Here is a 21,083-nt window from a genome sequence, read left to right as displayed (position 1 = left end):
AGAATCCTGCTGAATAGTCAGACTGCCTGAGCAAAGATCACTGTAGTACTAGAGTTCTCATTTGTTCAAATGAGCAGCTGCCTTCAAACTAGAATTATTTCATTATTCATTTTTATAGATCTTAATGATTCGTAAAGATATTTTACTTTTTATTTAATAATAGACATAGATAAATAACAGGCATGTCTGAGAATGGCAATTTGGCTGTACAGAAATAGCTGAAGGAAAAATGACTCTTTTTCTGTTACTGGATTAAGTTGCAGCCTGCTACTATTTTGTAGGGTCTTTATTTGAATATATTCTTATCAGTTGAAAAATAATAAATAAATAACGTTAAAAAGGCCAGGTCTCCTATGCAATCATAATGATGAAATGAAAAGGAAACCTCTTACACAGTAAAATTTAATAAACATTTCAATATATTGTCCTGCTGCAAACGTACGGAGGATTTTTACCAATTTATAAATTGCCAGGGGCATCTACTACCTTCTCTAGACTGCTTAGCCAAAGTGTCTTTAAGCTCAGAGCTGTCTGGCCTGTACTGGCTGAGCTGATTCTCGGCTTTTGCAAATAGATAACAATGAAGCCCATGCGATTGATTTTAAAATTATTGTCAGACACCTATTGTCACTATGATGTTTTTAGTGCAGCTATTTCCAGAGAAGTGTTGTTTTTCTGATCAAAACTTAATTTTGTAACATGTTCAGTTCATTTTATGCATGTTCTGGGAGAGTAAGCATTTAATTATCACTGAACTTTAAATAGCCCCATCTCTCAATTATAATCTTCTCCCCTACTGATAAAAAGCAAAATTATTTTAATAAAATTTTTCATTTGTTAATATAGCGCTCATTCATTTGAAATTAAATACCTGTTTATACTACTTACCTGTGTGAGTTGCCCCTTTTTTCTACCATTGTTGTAGAAGTTGTTGTAGAAGTCAACTAGATTTCTAATAGTCGCCTCACCTTCCTAATTAGGTAGGTACGTTTTATTTCCCTGGCGTATGGCTTCAGAACTGTAATGATGAACGCTGTTCTCTTTCAGCTTAGTCCGTAGCATCTAGTATTTTCACAATGATACTTCCTTCCTGTCAATGACAATTATTTCTTCTTTAAACTTTAATTTCTATGGATGTGATGACTCTTTTGAAATCACAGGTTGTATTGGTAAATTACATACGTTCTTTTCAAGAGAGATGACACCTGGGTAGTATCTTTGAGCCAAAGAACATGTCTTCTCTGCATTATTTTGCAAAGTATTTGTTTTATGGGGCTGTCTGATGTTAATTGAAGCCGAGCAGGAGTCTTTGTGTAGGACTTTGGTAAATATTTTTAATTTCATGTCTCTTTACAATTCTAAAATACCATTTACTTAAATTCAATGAAATACATAATTATTGTTATGTGAAATGATATTTTAAAAGGAAATGTCGTTTCCTTTTAGAGCTACTGATTAATCTACTTCTATTCCAAGATGTAATAACTCATACCATAATCATACTCCTATTAGAAAATAATTAGGCAGTTCTGAGGCATCGCAGTTATATGAGCTAGTCACAGACCTAGGATGTTAAAAAGAAGACAACAACCTGCAATCAAAACTAGTTCTTTATTTTCCAGAAGATTCAAGGAAGCTTATTTTGGTTATATTATCTGGTGGTAGCATATGCATTTCTTCTTTTCCTTTTTTTCTTGGTGATTCTTGCTCAAAAAACTACGTCAAGCCTAGTTCACTATATTCATACTGGCATTTTGGATGTCAAAATGTCAAATGAGATTTAGCCTAGATAGATGTTAGTGATACACATTGAAAAATAATCATAACTTTTCATGTAAAATAATGGACTCTGAGGTGATAATCATTATTTAGGGAACTACCATTGAAATAGGTGTTTCATAAAAGCATCAGCTTTGCATTCAATAGTGATTAAAAAAGGTGAATACATGATTAGGAACAAAGAAGGAGACAACGCAGTAGAAAATACCATTATGCAAAAATGTAAGCCCGTCATACATTACCTATGGAATATTGCATACAAAGAGTACAGCATGACAGGATTTGCAGAAGTGTGAAGGGGAAGATCTTGATTTATGGAGCAGTTTGTCTGTGAGGAAAGACAAAATGGAGTAGAACTCGTTCAAGGCTGTAAAATAGATGGCAAAGGGGGATACAGTAGATGTCTATTAAATTGTGTGCCATGGGGACGGTGACTGCAGAATCACTCTTTGCAGGCACTTTCAGTGCAAGAATCAAAGGATGTCAGTTGAAGCTATGAGATGGCAAAATGCAGAACAAACACAAGATGATCCTTTGGAAACAGTGTCGGTGTGCTCTGGAATTCCATGCCATAGTACGTAGATGTTAGAATTTTCCATATGCTCAAGGGGGAACTGGATAGATTTGAAGAATAAAAATCAGGTGGGAGTTACTAAATAATCCCATCTGGTGGCCTCTGAGCTGCCATTTGCTGAGCCTAGGGAGGAAGGATCCCTGTGTGTTTAGCTTGCTCTTGTGCTTTTCCTTGGACATCTGCACATGGCTGTTTTTCTAAATATAGTATACTGGCCTATGTAGATCTTCGATCTGTTCTAGAAGAGCCCTTCTAATCATTGCACTCAAGTTCTTGGCTCTGCTCCTTTTCCATAGGATTTCTGTCTCAAGAAAGATAATTTGTTCTAGTTAATGTTTGTAACTCAAAACATTTCATCTGGAAGAAGGGCTATATAGGTGAGAAAGAAGGTAAGACTTGACTCTAGTAATAAACTTTGGGTATTGGCTTATGGAATAGGAAATAACTACAGATACTTGAAGTAAAAATTATGTCTTGGATCATGCAGTTCAGGGATTTGAACCTGGCCTTGAGAGTCTTTCCCTGGCTGTCTACATGTAGAGAGTGTTTGTATGTCTCTGTCTCCCACTGTCATATTTCTGGTCAGAAATTCCTCCAGACACACAAAAAATACTTAAGACCTGTAGCTCTTTTCAAAACATGTCACCTTTGAAAAAGTGTTCTGAGAAAGTCTAACAGAGGTGAGGGAAATTAGACTTAATTTTTTTCTTCTATGTGTAAGAGTCTCTGCAGCATTTACCACCCCTTTAAATAGACTCAAAAGGTATTTTCCATTCTGTCATTTTACAATAAGCTGTCCAGTAAAGTTGTTTTGGTATTGAAAACATTTTTTGGTCACTAACTGGTTTATTTTAGAAGTTTGAATATGTCTCCTGATCTCATGCCTAGTGTTGAAAGCTGAGCACTGACACGGATTGGTTGCCCAGAGACGTGATGGAGTTGCCATCCTTGGAGATATTCGAAATAAGCCATCTGGGGATGGTCCTGGGCAACTGGCTGTAGGTGGCCCTGCTGGAGCAGCAGGGGGGTTGGACACAGTGACCTCCAGAGATCCCTTCCAACCTCAACCCTTCTGTGATTCAGTGTGGGCATACACAACTTGCATTCAGAAAAGAAAAAAAAAATCCAAAACACCACCAGAATTATGCGGCAGTATTTTTACTGCAGTATTTTTACAGGAAACTTGTTTGAAGAGTGGCGAAGGGTGGAAGAGAAGACAGACATGCTGTCCTGCTAAAAGAAGGGGAATACTGAAGCTTAGGTCGGCTTTCCTTTGTTCCAAAATCTGGTATAAAAAAGCCTTTATAGTCTTCTACCACGGGTTTCTGAGAATAAGGCAAGGGAGTTGTCTCACTTTTAAAGGAATAAATTAAATTCTAGTTTTTTCACAGTACAATTGAAGAACACATTATTTTATTTACTTACGAAGTACGGAGCTTGTCTGTCTTTTTGATTGAAAACAAGAGGGAGAAAAGAATATAGTGAATTCCACATCCATATGTTCCCTATGCTATGGTTTTGAGGCTAGTTATATATATATATATATGTACTTTGAATGTCTGATACAAACAGTCTGAGAATTCTTTAAGCCACTTCTGCAGGCGTCCAGTGAAATCATAAACATGGTATATATGTCCCTGTTGCATATTATATAAATATTACTTAAGCTCTTTTCCTGCTTGCATGGAACCTATATTGGCAGTAGAAATCAGGGCCAGTTTCCATGGCAATGAGGTGGCACTGGGAGAAGGCTGATGCTGTGCTGTGGTTGGTATTTTTATGCAAGGGAGGAGATGCAGACCTACATTTTTAGATAGGAAACGTGTTTCAAGGCACAAAAGCATTTAACATTTTTTATAAATCTGTTGAAAAAGTAGATCTGTATAACAATAGACATTGAAACCTATTGTTTGCTGTTTGCAATAGAAAATTAGTTTTTATTTTTATCTAATGTTACAGGACAGCACTGTTAAATAGATACACAATTATTACTGCTATGTTTGCATGGAAATAGTGAGGAGTCTTCTGTACTGAGGACAAAGGAAGTTTTGTACTGGGGCAAAACAGGGACAAAATAGACTTGAGTTTTGGCTTAGTCTCCTGGCCTAGTTTTCACCTTCTGAACTCTTTTAAAAATCATTCTCACAAAGGTCTTTGAGGACTTCCAGAAAAATCTTGTTCTTTTTTATGGCAGGCCTGTCCTTCTGGTTTTCTTTATTTCTGCTGGGTTTTCAGAAGATAATCCTTGCTTGTTTGTTCTTTCAGCCCTTTGTTATCTTTCAGTAGTACTTACTATACCTTTTTCTATTTTTTTGCACTATCGTAGGCATGGGAAGAGCTCTGACACTGACCCTGTATTTTTATTTTCCTACCTCTGGCACTGAGAATGGTGAGGAAGCCAGGGCTCTCATGGCTCTTATTTGTTGAAGACTGTCTAGTAGTTCTGCAAAACTGCCCCTCCCTGTATGTTTTTGCTTACCATTTATTTATTAGGTGCCGTCATTATTTGTTCAAGAAACGGTTGTAGGTGATATGCAGATACCTAAGTGGAATTCAGATGAAATTGGAAGAATTACGGACATTATTTTAGAAACTGTCTTCCATGTACTTGTGAAGCTTTTGCTGATAGGGATAGACTGGAATATCAGGTGGTGTGTGGTGAGGTGAGAAACGTGAAGGTTGTATTTCAGATAAACAAAAAAAGGCTGCTTCTTATACTTCCCTAGAAGTTATATTTCTGGAGAATTAAATCTACATTGATGAGATCTTCAGGTAGTTATTTTCCTTTGTTATTATTGAGAAAGTTATGAGTGAGGAAGGCATGATTTAAAGGTATTGGGGAGCTTTCTGGAAACCCCACATTTTCTTTTGTGTACCAGGAGTCATTAAGGGAAGAGATTTCTAAACCCTGCAGTTTCTCTTTTTTTCTTTTATGGGACTAGGGTGAAGCTTTGCTCATCTCTTTGCATTTCTCTGTGCCTCCTACACTGAAAAGTACTTGCTCCACCTTGGTGAAGTGAGATGTTCTGAGAAGTCGGAACCTTCTGAGAAGAGGAACCTAGCTGGAAGCAGTATTCTTCAGAAGTGTGAAGGGCTCCGTTCATCTCAGTGAATCATATTTCTTTCCCAAACCTAGTACTATACAGTTAGGCTGTGTCTAGTGTTGCCTAGCAGGAATTCATCAAATATCTAAAGGGAACTGATTTATCCTAATTGGGACTTTTGTAGAAATCCAAGTAGACAAAATGTTCACAGAGGAATATTAGTCTCTTCCCTATGTCTGGCACCCGCACTATCAATCAGGATTAAGCTCGAAGGCATTTTACAGCTGTCCAAGGCTTGGCTGCCTTGTCATGCTGATGATTCAAAGATGTCTCACTTTATAGTGGTATATCTCCATCCCATCCTGTAATCAGCATGTTTCAGCTATCATCTTTTCAGAGGTTTACCAAATCAAAGCTCTGAGTGATAGCCCATGTGTACAGTGGCACTGACTGCGTAAACACATTCATTCAGGAGTAGAAAAACAACTTTGCCTCTGCAGTAACTATAGATACACAAGGTGAGATGAGCCAGGTATGCTTTCAGTTCCTCTCCGCTTCGTCTCTTGAAATGTGGTGGTTCAATTCTGAGTTTCCTTCAGCTCTTTTCCATCCATTATTGCTGATAGTCTACATAGCTTCTTCAAGACTTCTCTGAGGCTTGTCAGATAACTGAGCCAGTGCCAGAGTAGACGTTAGCTGGCTTTGGCACTGGCTCAGCTTTGCAAAAGTCAAGGAAATACATTGCAAACATATGTAGTGTGTCTTAGTTTTAGCACCAGTCAGATCAGAAGCTTTGCCACCACCATAACACCTTAACGTTTCCACTTTTGAGCAGCAGTAAACTTAAAATGTTCTTTGGACCTCAGTTTCTGCTTGTAGTATATCATGGGTTTAAAGTCATTATGTCACTGTCCTTTACTGTCATTAGGGCTCAGCACCAGAGTGTTTCTGACCTTTATTGTGCCGTGCCAATTATCATGGACATTTGACTTTTGAGATGCGAAATGGGAATGTTCTTCAGTTTTGCAAACAGCTCTGTGTAGTGGTCAGGTGTAGACATCGTGCTTCCCTGAGAAACTCTGAGATGGGGTTACTCATGGAAAAGAGGGAACTGGAGGCAGTAGCCTCCCAGAAATAATAGTTGCTGTCCGCTTCTTGTTGTAAACTGGGTTCAGAATTTACCTTTACAAGATGAGCTTCCTTTCCTGAGACGTACAGTTTAATGACCTGGTAGGGGAAGCTTCAGTCACAGCGTTCTGGTATCAAGGCATAGGATATGGAATGATGTCACTCTAGGGGGCAAGTGCATCTTTACAGTTGCATCTTCTCTATAAGGGAGAACTTTCATCTGGGATCCCATGACAGCTGGGATTCCTTGAGTGCTTTTCCACCATGGATAAGCCTCTCTGCTGTTAGGAATATTCCAATAAGTGGGTCATCCAGCATCCATGCTGTGAGGTGAAGCACACCAAGGCTGGGGTGAGTCAGATGGTCTCATAACCCTCATTCTCAGACTTGCTGACACAGAAGAGATTCTGAAAACCTCATCAGGAGTTGTCATGTTTTTGGTATCCAAAACTGCCTCATCCAAGCCAGCCGAACCATCTGGACAGGGCTGTAAAATATTGAAGTGACTTCCCTAACACTCCTGAAATGTCTGCTGCTTGTTGAAGTCAAATGAAAGGACCTTCACTTGCAAGCTTCAATAAACTGGAGAGCCTCAAAATGGGCTCTGCAAACCACAAGACAAATGTTTGATGGAAATAAGGGATTGAAAAGCATTTCCCTGGGAATGTTGAATAGGCAGTGTGGCACATGGACAAATCTTACGGACTGAGGAATAATGACCTCTGCGCTGAGGGAACGTGTGACAGGAGAGGATGCTGAATGCAGTGGCTTTTGGAAACGTATGTCATGAAATTTGCATAAAATAAATAAAAGATGCCATGTTCTATAAGGTGGTTGGGCAAGAGATCAGCTGTAAACTTTGCATTAAAAAGTATGTGAAGTAAAGAGAAAAAAATACTCCGAAATCTTTAAAAAAGATACTATTTTTTTTCTCAGGAACTTAAGTTACTGTTTTCTTCTAGATTGATTTGTCAAAGAATTACCCAAATAAAAAGTTTTTCCATGTGTCTGAACAGTAATAATTGCTACCACCTCTATGAAGACAAGACGACAAAAAGATCAAGTAAAGGATCATGAATTGCATGGTGTATTACATGAGAAGAAGATGAAGAAGGCCTCTGAGTCAGTCTTATTACAGTGTGAAAGTCCTCATACTGGAAATGAAAAGCCAGTCTCTTAGGCTGGACTGTAATTCAGAGCTAAATAGTGACCATGTTCTTGATACCTTTTCTTTTCCACTCTGTGAAACTGCTGCTCCAAAAACTGTCTCCCAGATGCAGGAAAGCTCAGCAAAGCCAGCGTGCAGATCTAAGAAGACCAGCAAAAATATGCCATGTTTGTGCTTACTGGCAGCTAATTTCTTGGTCTTGATTTAGCCATGGTCAGTGTCCAGGTTTCAAAATTATGTTCTTGCTTATGATAGTACTAGATACCAAAGAATGGATGCTAAAATTTTGTTCTCCTCCAGGTAATAGGTGCAGCCCTCAAAGTATTTGAGGCTGTATTTTAAAATACAGCATATTTAAGCCAGCTGCTCACTATTTATCTGTATTTGGGTGAGAATGAGTTTTCATGAAAACTGCTGCTGGACTTTGCAATCTCTTAGCTGCTTTTTTGTGTTTCTGTTATGAAAATGGATGCTCAAATTAACATGAATGAGCAATACATACAGTGAAACTCAAAGCAGGCATTTCATATATTGTATTTATGACCACATATACCCAAAATGGAAGTATTTTAGTAACTTTTGGACACTGGCAAAATGTTTTTGAGTCATAGGCATATTTGCAACTCATGTCTGATATTTAAGGTAAAAAGTTTTAAATTGCTCTTGTTTAGCTTGTTTTTATTATTTACTGATACTGCAGTGCAAGCATAGGGAAGGGATTTGTTAAAATTCTCATCAAGTTACATGGAGGAGATGTTACTAGCATTTGAAAGTTTGAGAGGGGGGTTGCGTGTTTTTAGATGGGTTGAGATCAATCCTTCATTTTAAAAGAAAGTCTGTTAGTGAAAAGGAGTTATGATTGTTAATGTAAAGACTTCACGTAAAATGCTCATTCCAGCTTCTCGAAGGCAAGGTTAACAAGGTGAAGTTTGGTATCAGTAGACCTCCAGCTATGGCATTCAGAATTTATTGCTGCTGTGATGCTTTGTATTTGCTGCAAGCAGAGGGGTTCTTCTAACTGCTGACTTGGTCATGCAGCCTTGTTCCTTCAGGCTCTTTTTTTTTCCTCCTGCCAGTTACATGCCTCAGTGTTTGTCCCATCCAAAATGCTTGTCTGCTTACACTGTAGAATTTACTTCTTAGACATAATCCCGAGCATGATGCATTTGCAGTAACAGGATGAATGGATTTTCCAAACATTAGCTAAACACAGAGGTGAAAAATGCTTTTCTGCATTGAGATGATCACGTGAAGTCAGGGTTACGTTTTACCAGGGTGCTTTTTGGGGGGGGGGGGGAAGCAAGAGGTACTTGGCTGCTGACTGCATTTGATATTAAGTGAAAGGTTACAATTTCACTGTTCCTATGAAATCTTTTCTACCAGGCTGTTAAATGGGTAAAAAGTGATGGAAAACACTGCATTTCTTGATTTGCTCCTGCTCATTTTGTTTAAGATTATCAGTGTTGTCTTCATACAGTTTCTAACATGTATGAATGGAATGTATACTTACTTGTACTGTATGTATGTTTATATTAACTCTAAGGAAATTGTTGGCTTGTACTGATAAAGACTAAATCTCATGTTTCATAATTTAGTTATGAATTCATATATGAGTCCATCTTTGACTTTAAAGAGTTGTTGACTTAAGAGGTTTTGATGCCAAATTAAGTTAAATCTACTAACTTTTCCAGGGGCAGATAGGGCTGTTGGAGAGCAGAGGGTGTTTCTTCCCTCGCCCCTTGAAAACTTGCAAATTTGTTGCTAGTGGCAACCATAAGACACTGAAGCAACAACAGCATGTTTTCTGATTATATCTTATCAATAGGAAGACTAGAAACACTATAATATAACATGCCAAAGAGAAAGTCAGAAATGAAGTACTACAACCTAACACGCCAAAAAGAAAGTAAAAAATTAATTTCCATTTCTACACTTGTGAGTCATTTTGTTAAAAGTAATCCATCACACAGCTTAACCATAGTAAGAGGAAAAAGAAGTCAAAGCAAATAGCGGTTGCTTCGTTACCACGTGGCACTGTTTTCTGTCAGGTCTTCTAATCGGTCAGAAGCGGAGGTGCATACGCAGGGAGATGGAGGAAGGAGCTGTGCAGCGTGAGAAGGGACTCTTGTTGCAGGAGGACTTGGAGAAGGTGAAGCTTCGTATGTGGTTTATGAGACGGGCTTGTTTTTTAACTAGGTTTTTATCATTGCATTGGAGCACTATTCCTTCTCTGGCTTACTTCAGGTGGAAGTTTCATTTTGGCATCTGTTAGGATGCCTGTGTAAGAAACTCTGTATTCTCCATTAATTGGTACATATTCCACAGAGTTATGACAGCTGTGTTTCTCCTCTTTGGATTTTAGGAATTTGTGCATTTTTTTTATAAATAACTTTCTCAGCCTTTACAACACTTTATTGGTGACTAGAAATACGGGTAAAGTGCAAGCTGCTGAGTATACATCTGGTTATTTTCTTTCTGTGTCACCAGCTGGGTCTGTTTTTTTTCTTTTTTAACTGTTGACTTCTTTTCCTCTGCAAGTCTGTAACGAATGACTGGTCTGGAAAGTAGAACTCTGCAGTATTTGAGGAGGAAAACATAATACCTTGGCAATTTCAGTTAAGATTGAGGCTTCCTGGATAGATTGGCTTCTGGCTGCTGCCTGAAGAACATTTTAACAGAACTGTATCCGTTTGAGAACAAAATTTCATTTGGGACTGACTTTAAGAGCTTGAAACCAATTACTTCTGGGAACTTGGTATAACTCTGTGTCAGAGAAAGCCCAGAAGAGCCACCTTCTGTAATGTCTACAAAGCTGGCAGACCTTACTGCTTCGTGTTATGTGTGATTTGATATAATGGTAGGCTGTTACAGGTTCCCCCCAGGTCTGCCCTTGGCGATGCGCTCCTCCTGTTTGCCTTGCCTCTGATGTGGCTGCGGAGTGAGAGAGCCCAGTTCATGGATTCGTTGTCCATCGTGGCTGTGTAATTGCTAGATCCAGCGCTGAGGCCAGGGAGAAGCTCTGTGGTGAGGAGCGGAAAACGAGAAGGATCTCTCTTTGCAGCAGCACTCAGCTGCTAGACTGGCGTGGTGGCATGATAAGGTTGCCCTAGGGGCTGCTTGAAACGGTATTTATTTATACTACCTGTTGTTTTGAATGGAAGAAGGCAGAGTTCCTTGGCATTTGACTTTGACTTTGGATATACATTGAAGCCCAAAGTTGCCTCCAAAAGGCTAGGAAGGGAGATGGGAATGGAAAACGCGTTCTCTGTCTTGCTGTCAGTTTGAGCTTACAGAAGCTACTGTGCCTCAGCCTGCTTCATTTGGAGGGGTTTCCACTGGTGCTGTGATTGCTTTTTAATGGTATGATGATGTCTTTTGAAGGAATGTTAACAGTCCCAAGAGGAATGATAATTTTGTTTGATAATGACCAGTTGTAGAAACTGTTTCAGGATTATGACATGCCAGCATAATCTCTTTTTATGCATAGATATTCTAGAATTAGAAATTGTAGTATAGTTCTGCACTAGTATAAGAACCCAAATAGAGCTGCTCATGTAAAGCAAAGCTGTCTCTGAAAGTTCACATTAACAATTTCTTGGAGTTAGTTAAAAACATATCTCCTTATGCTCTGTTTCCTTCTGGATGTGTAGACTTTGTTTCTAAAAACAGTAAGATGACCTCTGGCATAATTAAAAATATAATATTAAATTTAAAATAATTTATCACGATAACTATTAACATTAAAAATTATTAAAAATTTTAACACTTAAAGTCTTCCTTGAAATATGCAACATCATCTTGTTCCTTAAGCAAGAACTTCAGGGTTGTTTTGCTCTTTCTTGTGCTTTTGTTGCTTGTTGTATGTGTGTGGATTTTATTTAGAAAGCCTTCATTTAAGGCTACTTCTGGTTCAAAGAGCTCACTGTTGGAAGGCACCTGTAATTAAGCTAAATCTGCATTTGGGAAAAAGAACAGGCAGCAGTTCAACTAGTAAAGCAGATGCCATTTGGACAAACAAGAAAGAAATCCAAATAACTGAGTCCTTAAGCAGTTAATAACAGCTGGAAGAAACTTGTGCAGAGGGATTTCAGACTTTAAGCTCTACAGCACCTGAGAGCCTTCCCCAGGAGCATGAAAGATTTTGCCTTCTGGAGCTTGAGGGAAGCATAGCTGGAGCTCCTTCCAGATGGACCCACACCCACTCATAGATTTCTCAAAGCTCACATCTCTGCGTTAGGAGGCTTACAGTACATGTCTTCTGGTGTTTACCCTCCCCCTGCTTCCTTTTTTTTCTTCCTCTTCAATTTGAAATTCCCTGAAGAGCCTCTGTGGACATGTCAGGAGGTTCGTAACATTGTTAGAATACAGTTTATTCCAAATTTTATTTTATTAAATATATGAAGGAGCTGTTTAACTTCCTTTTAATTGCATTTTCTATTAGCAAAAAAAGATTCTCTGGCTGTGTTCATCTGAAAATCTTCAGGAGAGTTTTGTTTTCCCCTCAGATTGAGGTATTTCTTAGCTTAACCCCACCAATTCCTGCTTGCCTCCCAATTTTTTTTCATTTAACTCAGTCTGTTTTCCTTCCGAGACTATCCTCTCATAAAGGTAGTAGAGTCAGGTGCAGGTTTTAGCTACATTCAAGGTAAAGTTCTGTTTACCTAAAAGTAGTCTTTAAGTGAATAAATGCAGTAGTTCACCGTGCCTACAGTACAGTGTTCATAGAGAAGGACTCCTCCTGTTACATGCCTGTTCCCTGTGGAGAACAGCAGGAGAATTTCTTCAAGTAATCTTCTTGTATAGCAGTCTTGCCTGCAGTGCATTATTATCCACTACTTGATAGTAACAATAAAAACATATTTTTTGTTTATGAGGGTTTTGGCCTGAAGTCTGTTTTGGTTTTTAGTAATGGAAATCATTCATTTGTTGAGGAAAAGGAAGGAGTGTCTGAAGATGAAGTGACTTGCACAAGGTCAGACCCAAGATGCATCTACATTCTCCCTGGCCAGGAGCAGTTGCCTGGGGAAGAACGCAGGGTTGGGCCTCGATGTGCTGAATACTTCTCAAATCCAGCAGTCTCAGGCTGATGGGCTTCATGTGTCAAAGGCGGTTTAGTTTTAGCTATCAGTTGAATCTTCTTCCATGAGTTTTTCTGAGCCCTATTTGAACTTCGTGAACTTCTCTTATCCACAGTATCTGAGGAAAAAAGGTGGCTTTAGTTTTTAACATCTTGTTGCATGAAACAGTTTGTTTTTTTTCTTTAGATTTTTTGTCAACTTGGCTCAATTTGTGTGGGGAGAGGCAACGAACAGTCATTTCCTATTTGCTTTCTCTGTGCCTCTCAAGATTTTATAGATTTCCGCTGAAGAGTTCTGGTATGTTCAGATGCTTCCCATATGGAAGGCATTTTGTGTTTTTAATCACCCTCACTGCTCTTATTTTACCTTTTCCAGAACAGAAGAATAGCAAACAACCCCACAACATCAACAAAAAAGAACCTGAACAGTTCTTCCTGAATTTCTCATGGTATAATTTTCCCAGCATTTTCAGGTTTCAGTGTTATGGAGATTGCTTTTGCTGGTGGCTGTTCCTCAGTTGGAACATGGAGCAGTGTGTCTGTGACAGAGTATAGTAAAACTAAGTTGTCAGTAATTTTACATTTCTTAAAGTGGGCAATTGATTTTCTCTAAGACTCCATGCAGTGTTTCGGCATATTTTGCTTCAAGTTCACTGTAGAGGAGAAATGCTTCAGCATTCTTTTGTCTTTTACTAAGAGTTCCCTCTAAGAGCAGGATGAAAATAGGATTTCATTGTATTTTGATTGGACTTCGCTGTAAATTTATTTTTATCCATTTAAAGAGAGTAATTAAAAGATAAAATATCCTGGCTAGCATTTTTTAATTGTAATGCTCCTTTCAATACAATTACAAGGTTTGTCATTGTAGCCTGTGGAGATGGTCAGTTCTCTGCATACCTACTGACAGAATATTGTGAGTCTAGAAAAGGTGTGTCCTCTTCTTCTATTAATTAAGTGTTTACGCTTGGATGGTGATGAATAACCTAGCAGTGGTAGACCACAGAGTACCAAGTGATTACTTCAGGAGAAAAACCACCAGATTTAGTATATGCCTCTGCATGCCTGTTACCTAATGCATATCATTACATACAATATTTTAGGAAATAAGAAGGAGTAATAGCTTGAAATAATGCAACTGTTGAATAGCTTGTTATGTTATGATAGTTTTTGAAAAATATGGTTCTGAAAAGGAAATGGGGGTTAGCATACATGTTTATTACTCACAGCTTTCTTAATGGCCGGATTTTTAATGCTAAGTATGTTTTAAAGTCCACTTTGAAGAAAAAAAAATTCATATTTTAACAAACTATACTGGAAAAGAACATTAAGCAGAATATATATTCATGCTATACATCGCAAAGGAAGATATTCTTGAAACATTCATCAGAGCTTATATTTCCAATTCAATAAAAGGGCTACTAAGAAATAGCAAAACTGGAGTTCTCTCATTGGCTGATGTCCTACCTAACACTGTGAATTGTGTATTGGCAGAAGAGCAAGCATTGGTGATGCCAGGATGAGTTATTCAACTTGTAGGCAGAATTTAAGCAGCCAATTCAAGTGTTGAAGACTTGATCTTTACGTATAGCCCAGAATGTAAAAGTGAACAAAACCAAAGAACAATGCTAAGAATCCCTTGCTAAGAATCTTCAACTGAAGCAAAAAAATAGCAAAATAAGCCAACAGTGCACAATGAGAAGTCAAAGTGAGGTAACTCAACAGCATTTCTTTCCTTCACCCTTCTTCATGTATTGATACATGATTGCTTCAAAAGGTGCAAGCAAAGCTAAATAAAAGGACAAATCAAAGATCTTCCTCAGTCTAAATCAGTGTTTTGCTATTTGCAGATAAAATCATAAATAACTCCAGAAGGAAGTAAAGTAATATCTTTCCTTCCTTCCTCATGTCCACAAAGGACAATAAGAAAACACTCCTGAATACCAAATACAACTCGGATTGGAGACAGGAAAAAAATAACCCTTTTCAAAACAAAATCAAATATAGTAGCTTGAGAGATACTCAGAAGCAGCTCTATTTTCTTAATCTGTTTCCCTAGGAATAAATTCAAATACGGCTTTTTTGAAATCTTGGGTTGTACACTTCCTCCCTCTCTTGGTATTCCTTGATGTTTATTTCAAAACAAGTGACAAAATGTGTGAACCTTAATTCCAGAAATGCTTCTAATTCTCTTTAAAGTATTATCTTTATCATGTGAAGAAATGGAGCAAGTAGTTGTTGTCTTAAAAGACAAAATTGGCACAACTTCAATGGATTGTTGAACTCAAGACCCGTGTACGGCATTGCCCTAACCTATCCTAGGTTTTGCTGTATTTGTACCATCTATGTGACCACAGTAATTAAATGGAAACTTGTGGTCAGAAGGAAGTAAAATGATGGTACTGTGCAAAATAAGGAATCCAAGCCCTTATGAATATGCCTGTGTTACCTGGCACACTGGTTTAAAATATATTGAAGTGCAGGCTGTTTTACTATGCTTTATTTTTCTTGCTCGTCGTTAACATTACTGATTTTTAAGTGTTCATAGATCTTGATCTGTGTATCCAGAATGGTCTTGTGCCCAGCAGATGAGGTTTCAAGGTTTGTCATGTAGATCCTTATACTATGATTTGTTTGATTAATGCTTTCTGCCGGCATCAGACTGGGTGTGGGAGCCACCAGCTTGCTGACACCATGAAACCCGGCTATTGGAGGGCCATTAATCTAACATGTGGTAAGATTAACTGGTCAGAGAATGTGCTGTACCTTTCATTTACTCTATCGGTTTACCTTCTTTTCAATGTACAATATAGAGACATGTGTTGGGAAGGAAAGAGGAAAGATAAAGGCAAAAAAAAGCATGATTTATGTAAGTAGGAGCACGTGCAAACATATTTATCGTTTATCCTACAAATGGATCCCGTCTGTCCCTTCTGTTCTGTCCTAAGCTTTACGTGGTTAAAAATTACATAAACTTACTTATTTGGGTAGAATTCTCATCATAACTTAAACCATTAATGAATTATTTTCAAATACTCCTTTTTAAATCTGACCATTTACTGAACAAATAGAAGAATGTTATTATCTGAAAGGGGTAGCAGGCAGATAAATTTGGTATGCATGCAACTTCCAGTGATGTCCTTTAAAGCAAAGGCATAATAGCAGCTGCTGTGCAGGCGGTGCATGTTGCCAGTGGAATTTATTTCTGACCAACTGTGTACTCATCGACTCCAAATGGTCTGTCTTGAACAATTGTAGTGTGTAAAAGGAAAAAGTGGCGGGGGAATTATAAGGAGGAGGACTATAGGAATGAGATAGACACAAATACCGTTTTTACTCATGATCAAGGAAGTATTTAAATCTAAATTTTAGGAGCTGAAAAACTAACAAATTACAGATTTCTATTTTTTTATTGTATGAATGATAAAATACTGTTAATACGGTGTTTTTTCAGATGGCTTATATTTGAAGTAGATAATGAGTCACAGAACAGTTTGGGTTGGAAGGGACCGTTAGAGGTCATCTAGTCCAACCCCTCTGCAATGAACAGGGATATCTTCAACTAGATCAGGTTGCTCAGAGCCCCGTCCAACTTGACCTTCAATGTTGCCAGCAATGGGACATCTACCACCTCTCTGGGCCACCTGTGCCAGGGTTTCACCACCCTCATTGTGAAAAATGTCTTCCTTAGATCTAGTCTGAATCTGCCCTCTTTTAGTTTAAAACCATTACCCCTTGTTCTATTGGAACAGGCCCTGCTAAAAAGTCTGTCCCCATCCTTCTTATAAGCCCCCTTTAAGTACTGGAAGGCTGCAATAAGGTGTCCCTGGAGCCTGCTCTTCTCCAGGCTGAACAACCCCAACTCTCTCAGAGTGTCCTCATAGGAGAGGGGTTCCATCCTTCTGAGCATTTTGGTGGCCTCCTCTGGACCTGCTCCAACAGATCCTTGTCTTTCTTGTGCTGAAGGCTCCATATAATGCAAATTAGAGCAACTTTTAGTGGCACAAGTGCTTTAAGTTACCTTGCGAATGTATTTTGCAAGTATATGATTTGGTAAGTTTGGTGTTTTTGGTTTTTTTTTTGTATCAAGTATGAATACAAAAAGTAACAGCCTGTTTGGAGAAGGCTTTCTTAATTATTTGACAGACAGGTATGCTTCAACCCTGCATTTAATTTTTTTATGTGTATTGAAAATACTCAGAATTTTGAAATGTGAATAATTTGTAGGTCTTTAGAAATACCAAGCACAGCCTTTCTTGGAGTAGGATATAAAACATACTTAATTTTTTTGTTTTTTCTAAACTGGAGACGCAAGACAGTCAGAAAAACACTTCTTAGTTGGTGGTATTGGGTTTTGGTGGTTCTATTTTGAGCGTTTTTTTTTGTTTTTAATTAATGCATGTTAAAGCATGCTGTGTGTGTTCTAGGAATACATCACAGGCTACCTGGGAAGACTAATTTTGCTCTTCTCATAGCTGTTTTCAGTATTTTGTGTACTGATACAGCTTTCCAGTGTCTTGACAGTAGCTAGAGATGAGAATTACGTTAAGTCATCTGGTTTGGGTCAGTGTCTCTAGAAGATTGTTTCTTGCTGTGTATTAATGACGTCGTCTTCCTTCAGCTAGCAGGCAGGAGCTTTTGAATAACTTGGTATTCTCTGAAAAATATTTTCTCTCAATCGTGCTGAAGAAGATAGGTCTAACGTCTCATTTGCTCATCAGGAATTCTAAAAGCTTGCCCACATATTTATCTTTTACAAGCTGTTCCAGCGAGTAAGTCTAAATTGACTTGAGACCTTGGTCTGGTCAGGTGCATCTGTGTCCTTGCCTCCGTAGGGTCCCACAGGTGATATGAAAGATGACAGGGAGAGCACAAGTGGGACAATGCTTCACCGCTATCTCCCAAGGCGTTTTTTCCTCCCTCTGAAGGGTTGGGTTTCTGCTGTGAGGAAGCTCTATACTAAGTGTGCGCTCTCTTTCATTTTCAGGCCAGAGCCTCAACAGAAAGCACCCTCTGCACCTCCACCTCCACCCCCGCCCCCACCTCCGCCCCTGCCGGAGCCCACCCCGCCAGAGCCAGAGGAGGAGATTTTAGGATCCGACGATGAGGAGCAAGAGGATCCCGCAGATTACTGTAAAGGTGTGTGCAGTTCAGCAATGTTGAGGAGAGTAAACATTGTCATGCAAGTCTTAACTCTGGTTCTTGGGAGATTTTTAAGGACCTGATCCTTAATTACAGAATTTATTTATACAAGAATTATGAACAACTGCTCATTTCAGATCCAGGTGCACAACTGTCGTTAGCTTTACTTTTTCATGTAGCCATAGCTTATTTATATGTTTTGCAATATATATACAAATATTGAATCCCTGTTTTTTCAATCACTTCTCGTGATTGATGTTAGTTGTAAGAGAATAAAAACCGCCCAAACCAAAACGAGCAACCTCTTGCACACTGCGAAAGGTTCTAAAATGCCTCGATGCCTTTAACAACATCAACTGCATTTGTTTTTTAATCTGTATCTTTTTTCCCCTTCTCTCACCTGTACCAGCCCGAGAAGTTAATGCTTTGTTTTCACGTGTTGTCTTTCACAGCCATCAGCATTGTCTGAGGTTCTCTACATGTTTGTTTTAGCTCTTGATTTCCTTAATTGTTGTAGTTGCTTGTATTAATTTTTTTAAAATCATTAAATGCATAAAAAGATGTGACTGCAGTACAACAGTGTCAGTACTTAAGTTTGTTTTAATGTCACTGCTGAAGTTGCAAGTCTGTTCCCATTAGGGTAAAATGTATATTATACTTACATGAAAACCCATAAATAACAGGTCTATCAATTTTGGGTTATCTCTCATAGTAGATTTCAAGAATATGAATTTACTTTAGGAAACATCAAAGTTTTATCACTTCAGATTAATGTTTTTGAACAGCCAAACAGGACTGTATGCACATTGACTATATCTGTTACTCTGTATTCCTCATACCAAGGAACGCTTTCTGTGTCAAATCTGACGATGTCCTCTTAATCAGAGGTTTCTATGTAAGCCTGGAGATGTGCTATTTTAAGAGTCCGCTCTCCCAGCCTGGAACAAGTTGTTTTATATTTTCAGATGTAACAATTGAAAGTGACTATTTAATTTTCATGTAAGAAGTTTTATTAATATGTGATATTTCAAATGTTAAAGTGGCTTACAGATACCAATAGCGAAAACCAAACAGTAAATCTAAATGTTGAAGTCTGCAGCAGGGAAAAGAAAAACATGTTGCTAAAGCATATTTGTATTTTTTTTTAAATTATTTCTGTTACGACACACTTGTTCCTTAAGATAACTCTTTTGGTATCTGTAACATCTTCCAACAGTGAGTAAGAATTTGTTATTTAAACATCTGTTTACTTGTAAACATCTGTATTTCCTTGAGATTAAGCATTTCAGGGTCCCCACTTAATTCTTCCCTGAAGTAAGGGCTGCATTTAATTTCAAACAATCCATTGTTGTCTGTGTTCCAGTATCTCCTGCAAAATGTCACCATCTGGAGAAGCTAGATCACCCCCACACCCCCCCCCCCCCCCAAAAAAAAAAAAAAGTCTTAAGTTTACAGCCTGCTTATAAGTTACTAGAGTCTCTGTGGCTATAGCAGGTCTGTAGTGAGGTCTGTATGCTTTTTAAATGAACTACGTGTTACACTAGAATACTTGCAAGTTTCCTTGCGAGGGAGCTTCTGTACGCCCAGAGGTTCTTCTGAATATGGTCTTGAAGCTCTGAATTGATGGAAGTATATTAAAGATGCTTCAAGCTTTGGTTCGTTTGGATGTCATAATCATTTTTTGTTTCTGAGAGGGCAGTGCTTTTGTTGCTCCGGTAGGTGGTTTACCTATTTTCTGATCATAATTTCCCATAAGACTGATCAGTTCATTTCCTTCTGTTAGTCTCCTGGGATTGAACTGAAGAGAAGGTCACCATGTTGTATAAGAATCTGAATTTGAGTGGCGAGACTGGAATGATCTGGGGTCAGGCAGACTTTCTGTTTGTTTATTTTATATTGAATATAGGGAATTAGTAAGTTATTTGGTAAAGAATTCCAGGGATGGCTTTTAGATACATTATTTCCATTTTTTTAGCGGTATTCTGTTAGTTTGAATGTATTTTTCTGTTTTGGGTAACCTTACCTGTGTTTACAGGGTGGAAGATAAATATTGGGAAGTTATCATTTATTACTGGAGTGTCTCTTTTCTTCCTAATTTTATATCCAAAATTTCATAGGAGGGCAATTTTGATGAGAGAGTATATAATTAATATTTTTATTTAATTCAACATTTTACTTGTTAACCGTACTTCCCATTGCCAGGATATTTTTGTTACTAATTTGATTTTTATTTATTATTTTTAGGGATGTGTTACTGTGTGCTGGGCTCACGTCTTCACCACATGACATGGTGGTTAGTAAATAGTCATAATAGTATTTTTAATCAGGAAATTGGATTAGTTTGAATTAGCACCTGACGTGAAAGAGACAACCAACAGCCATCAGTGTAAAGCAGACTAACCTCTTGTTCCCCAGGGGCTTTCTCCAGGGCCTGTTTAAATCTGTGAAATGACTTCTTTTGGTGTCACTGAATTTACCTTAAATGCTCTTTAAGTCCTTATTTAAGGAATAGAAATATCAAAAGCCAACTATGTGATTTTTCAGGGGGTACTTAGACAATGAAGCTATTTTTTCTTCTTTTTTGAAAAGCTTTGAAACACTTGGAGAATTTTTTCAAGAGCATTTTGTGTCATGGTTGTAATTGGAATTCTTTGCTTCTCTGATCATCTTCTTTGCCCCCTGGAGATGTCTCCCATTCATCCAGTTCACAAAGGGAATAATTCCCTATACAAACATAGAACTAGCCAGCTACAATTACCAATACATTCAGGAGACATTTAGGAATAATGATCTCATTTTTCTGACCCTCTTTCTTGAGAGCATGGAGCTAGCTAGCTAGCTGTGAGAGAGACTTTTTCTGTGTGTGCTGCAGTGAATAGCACAACAGGTTATTTTTGTTATGTTATCAGCAGTGCCACTTATACATTGTATATTTTCAAATACCAATTTTGTTTTTCCAAAAGTATATCATTTTTCTCAACCGGCTAATTTTGCATAGATGCTTTCTTGTTACTACTATTTAGAAATACTTTCTGTATCATGAAGCACTTAAATAATTACATTCATCCTAGGATGACACCAGTTTTTAAAATATCTCTAACTAAGTGTGTTGTTACCTGGCTCCGCAGCCTGTGAAGGAATATGTTGCCGACATGGATAATCAGGGAGTTACAC

At 38.1% G+C, this 21,083-nt stretch overlaps 1 protein-coding gene across 1 annotated transcript in view; it reads left to right on the top strand.

The window, feature by feature from the left end:
- Positions 1-21,083, top strand: part of SRPK2 (SRSF protein kinase 2) — a 100,515-nt gene that overhangs the window by 31,451 nt on the left and 47,981 nt on the right. The window contains exon 2 of the mRNA XM_010294324.1: positions 17,755-17,906. Coding sequence (XP_010292626.1) covers positions 17,755-17,906 — 152 coding nt within the window. The remainder of the gene's footprint in view (positions 1-17,754; positions 17,907-21,083) is intronic.

The sequence above is a fragment of the Phaethon lepturus genome, unplaced genomic scaffold, assembly GCF_000687285.1.
Source record: "Phaethon lepturus isolate BGI_N335 unplaced genomic scaffold, ASM68728v1 scaffold4889, whole genome shotgun sequence".
NCBI lineage: Eukaryota > Metazoa > Chordata > Aves > Phaethontiformes > Phaethontidae > Phaethon > Phaethon lepturus.
This window is presented reverse-complemented; position numbering and strand designations above follow the sequence as displayed.